At 41.8% G+C, this 3807-nt stretch overlaps 1 protein-coding gene across 1 annotated transcript; it reads left to right on the top strand.

Moving 5' to 3' along the window:
* The first annotated feature begins 1330 nt into the window (after positions 1 to 1330).
* Positions 1331 to 2560, top strand: LOC148561528 (uncharacterized). Its single transcript, XM_088490764.1, has 3 exons — positions 1331 to 1502; positions 1572 to 2104; positions 2210 to 2560. The coding sequence occupies exons 1-3, from the start codon at positions 1331 to 1333 to the stop codon at positions 2558 to 2560; spliced, it is 1056 nt and encodes a 351-aa protein (XP_088346890.1).
* The last annotated feature ends 1247 nt before the right edge of the window (positions 2561 to 3807 follow it).

Below are 3807 nucleotides of genomic sequence, written 5' to 3'. Positions count from 1 at the left end.
TTGGAACGTTAGTGACAAAGGTAAGTGTCACTAACATTCTCGAAGAATTGACAAGCCTACGTTAAGAGCCACGTTAACTAAGTTAACGTGAACTCTAACGTAGGGAGGGAGGACTCTCAACGTTATTGGAAAAGGTGAGTCCCAATAACGTGTGCGAAGGACCAAGAGGCAACGTTAGTGGTCACGTTAGTGCCACTAACGTTGAAGTTGACTTGGATCATCCCTGGGTGAGGAACGTTAGTGAAAAATGTGATTGTCACTAACGTTCTCAAACCCACACTCTCACTTAACGTGAACGTCACTAACTTTCTCTGTATAATTAACTTTCTCTGCACTTCTAGTTCTAGTTTTCATGATGTATTCTCCATCTTTGTTTTCCATTTCCAGAGCTATGAACAACTAAACCCCTTTCATTGGGTTAGGGAGCTCTGTTGTAATTTGATGGATCAATACTAATTTTCATTACTCTTCTTCTATCTTTTCTCTTGATTTTACTAGAAAGCTTTCAATCTTCATCCAATTGGGTAGTTATCTTGGAAAAGAAGCTATTCATACTTGGATCTCTTATGAACCTTGGAAGAGGAATGAAGATATCATGCTAGAAATGCTTTCTCATGTTGGACCAAATTGGGTTTGGTTGGGTTTGGTGACTATAATCCTACCAACACTTGATTTGGGAATGCATGTGGTATAATCAGTGACCATACTTCATCTCTTCTCATGAGCAATTGACCAAGGAATTGGCTATTGATCAAGATTTGAGAGATTAAATTACCAAGGAATTGGAATTCGATCACTTAAGATTTCCAAGGAGATCAATGAATGCATTGATTGAGGAAAAGATGAAAATGAACTTGATCCGGAGAATGCAACATCTCCTAAGCCCAATGAATCCCCATTTCTAATCTTACCCATTCTCCTGAATTTCTGCAATTTACTTTCATGAGCATCTTCCCCATTCCCATTTACAATTCTGCAATTTACTTTCCATCATTTACTTTCAGCTCTTTATTTCCAGCATTTACATTTTCTTCTATTTACTTTTCCGCCATTTAATTTCCTACAACTCTCAAACCAAATTCTGCTTCGCTCAACTAGAACATTCCTCTAATTAAAGTTGCTTGACCAATCAATCCCTGTGGGATTCGACCTCACTCTATTGTGAGTTTTTACTTGACGACAAATCGGTATACTTGCCGAAGGAAAATTGTTGAGAGACAAGTTTCTGTGCTATCAGCGCTGTAGGTTTTCTAGGGTGTGTGAAGGTGCCCCGGAGACCTATGAAAGCTGGAAGTGCATTAAGTACCAGAAAGGGTTGAAAGCCAACATTATGATTGCTGTGTCTCCTATGGAGATTCGTACCTTCTCGAATTTAGTGAACAAAGTAAGAGTAGTTGAGGAGTATGCCATGATAGTGGCGGCGTCCAAGGAGACTCATGGAGGAACCTCTAGCAAGGGACATGACAAGTATTTCCATCCTAGGGGTCCAAGCTTCAAGAGAGGTGGGTATGCACCTCAATGTCAAAGAGGCTTCAGAAGGAACGCTCAGGATCAGTTTTAACATGGAAAAGGGAAAGGAAGTCAGAATGGGTGCTTCAACTATGGATTACCTGGCCACATTGCGAGGGATTGCACTCATGGGAAGAACCCGAATGCGGGTCAAGGTCAGCACCAAGGGCGAGTCTTTGCTGTGAATGCCAAGGATGCTTCCAAGGCGGATCCTTTGATGAGAGGTATATGTCTTATTGGTGATAAAACATTAATTGCATTATATGATTCTGGGGCTTCGCATTCGTTTGTTTCATTTGCTAAAGTTGAGGAATTAGGCTTGAAAGTGTCAGAGCTACCATTCGATTTGCATGTACATACTCCGCATCAGACGATCATAACTAGGTCAGGTTTTAGGCAAGTAGGATTTAAGCTTGAGGGTAGAGACTTTGTACATGACTTGATTTGTTTACCGATGGTTGGCTTGGAGATGATTTTGGGGTTTGATTGGTTGTCGAAAAACCAAGTTTTGTTGGATTGTTTTGAATGGACAATTTGGTTTATACCGGAAGGAGAAAATGCAGTAGTGATAGCTGAAAGTTACTACCTGAACTCGGTAATGGTGCACTGTAGTGGGGAAGAGTGTTAGGGTTATATCTTGTTAACTGCTAATGCTTCGGGCGACGTCCAACACATAGATGTAATTCCAATGGTTAAACAGTTTTTGGAGGATATTCCTAAATTTCCACCTCAAAGGGAGATTCAATTCGCGATTGATTTGGAGCCGGGAGCCAAACCAGTGTCAATTGCACCTTATACGATGGCTCTGATAGAGATGGCTGAGTTAAAGACTCAGTTGGAAGAACTTCTGAATAAAAGGTTTTTTCGACTGAGTGTATCACCGTGGAGAGCGCCAGTTTTATTGGTGAAGAAGAAGGATGGAGGAATGCGACTGTGTGTGAACTACCGACAATTGAACAAAGTGACTGTGAAGAACAAGTACCCACTGCCAAGGATAGATGACTTGATGGATCAATTGCAAGGGACTGGAGTGTTTTCAAAATTGATCTGAGATCCGATTACCATCAGATAAGGGTAAAAGAGGATGACATCCCTAAGACCGCGTTTAGGACGCGCTATGGACACTACGAGTTTGCGATGATGTCCTTTGGGTTAACGAATGCACCTGCTATTTTCATGGACTATATGAACAGAGTGTTTCGTCCCTTTTTGGACAAATTCGAGGTGGTTTTCATAGACGACATTCTGGTTTATTCTAAGATGGCGAAGGAACATGAGGAAAACTTAAGGATTGTGTTGCAAATCCTAAAGGAGTGGAAGTTATACGCTAAGTGGTCGAAGTGTGTGTTTTGGAAAGAGGAAGTGAAGTTCTTAGGTCATGTGGTGAGCAAAGGAGGGATATCTGTAGATCCTTCTAAGGTTGAAGCGGTGATGGAATGGGAAAGACCAATAACGGTGATGGAAGTCAGAAGCTTCTTGGGCTTAGCCGGGTATTACCGGAGATTTATTGAAAGATTTTCCCGGATTGCACTACCGATGACTAAATTGACAAGGAAATAAGCGCCTTTTGTTTGGACGTCAGAGTGTGAAGAGAGTTTCCAGACTCTAAAGCAGAAGTTAACTTCAGCACCTATTTTAATCTTGCTGGAACCGCATGAACCGTTTGAAGTATATTGTGATGCTCCCTTGAAGGGTTTGGGTTGCGTTTTGATGCAACACCAGAATATGGTGGCGTACGCATCGCGTTAGCTGAGACCACATGAGGTGAATTACCCCACTCATGATTTGGAATTGGCGGCGATTGTGTTTTCCTTAATGATTTGGAGACACCACTTGTACAGAGTGAGGTTTAACATCTTTTCAGATCATAAGAGTCTCAAGTACATCTTTGATCAGAGAGAGCTTAATATGCGTCAGAGGAGATGGATGGAATTGCTTAAGGATTATGATTTTGAATTGAGTTAGCATCCTAGAAAGGCGAATGTGGTAGCAAATGCATTGAGTCGGAAGTCCTTGACAATTGCTTGGATGAGAATCAAGGAAGAGGAGCTAGTGGAGAAGTTTGTGGATCTTAAGTTGGATATTGGTGAAGCTGCCAGACGAGCCTGCCTGAATCAGTTACAGATCTCAAGTGACTTTAAGTCCAAACTCCTAAGGGCTCATCAAAACGATGGCGTGTTACCTAAGATATTGCCAGCTATCGAACAAGGGAAGCAGTGGAGAGTATCATGGGATCAAGATGGGCTGTGGAGATTCAAGGGGAGGATAATTATGCCGGATGTTGGTACTTTGCGCTAG

Source organism: Arachis ipaensis, chromosome B6 (genome assembly GCF_059453495.1).
Source record: "Arachis ipaensis isolate K30076 ecotype BB chromosome B6, ASM5945349v1, whole genome shotgun sequence".
NCBI lineage: Eukaryota > Viridiplantae > Streptophyta > Magnoliopsida > Fabales > Fabaceae > Arachis > Arachis ipaensis.
This window is presented reverse-complemented; position numbering and strand designations above follow the sequence as displayed.

What these genes read in the sequence shown, in the direction of transcription:
- LOC148561528 (XM_088490764.1), top strand. Translation starts at nt 1,331, where the DNA reads ATGATTGCTGTGTCTCCTATGGAGATTCGTACCTTCTCGAATTTAGTG. An exon ending in GGGTCCAAGCTTCAAGAGAG is followed by an intron (nt 1,503 to 1,571) that starts GTGGGTATGCAC and finishes AACATGGAAAAG; the next exon opens with GGAAAGGAAGTCAGAATGGG. An exon ending in AAAGTTACTACCTGAACTCG is followed by an intron (nt 2,105 to 2,209) that starts GTAATGGTGCAC and finishes ATGGTTAAACAG; the next exon opens with TTTTTGGAGGATATTCCTAA.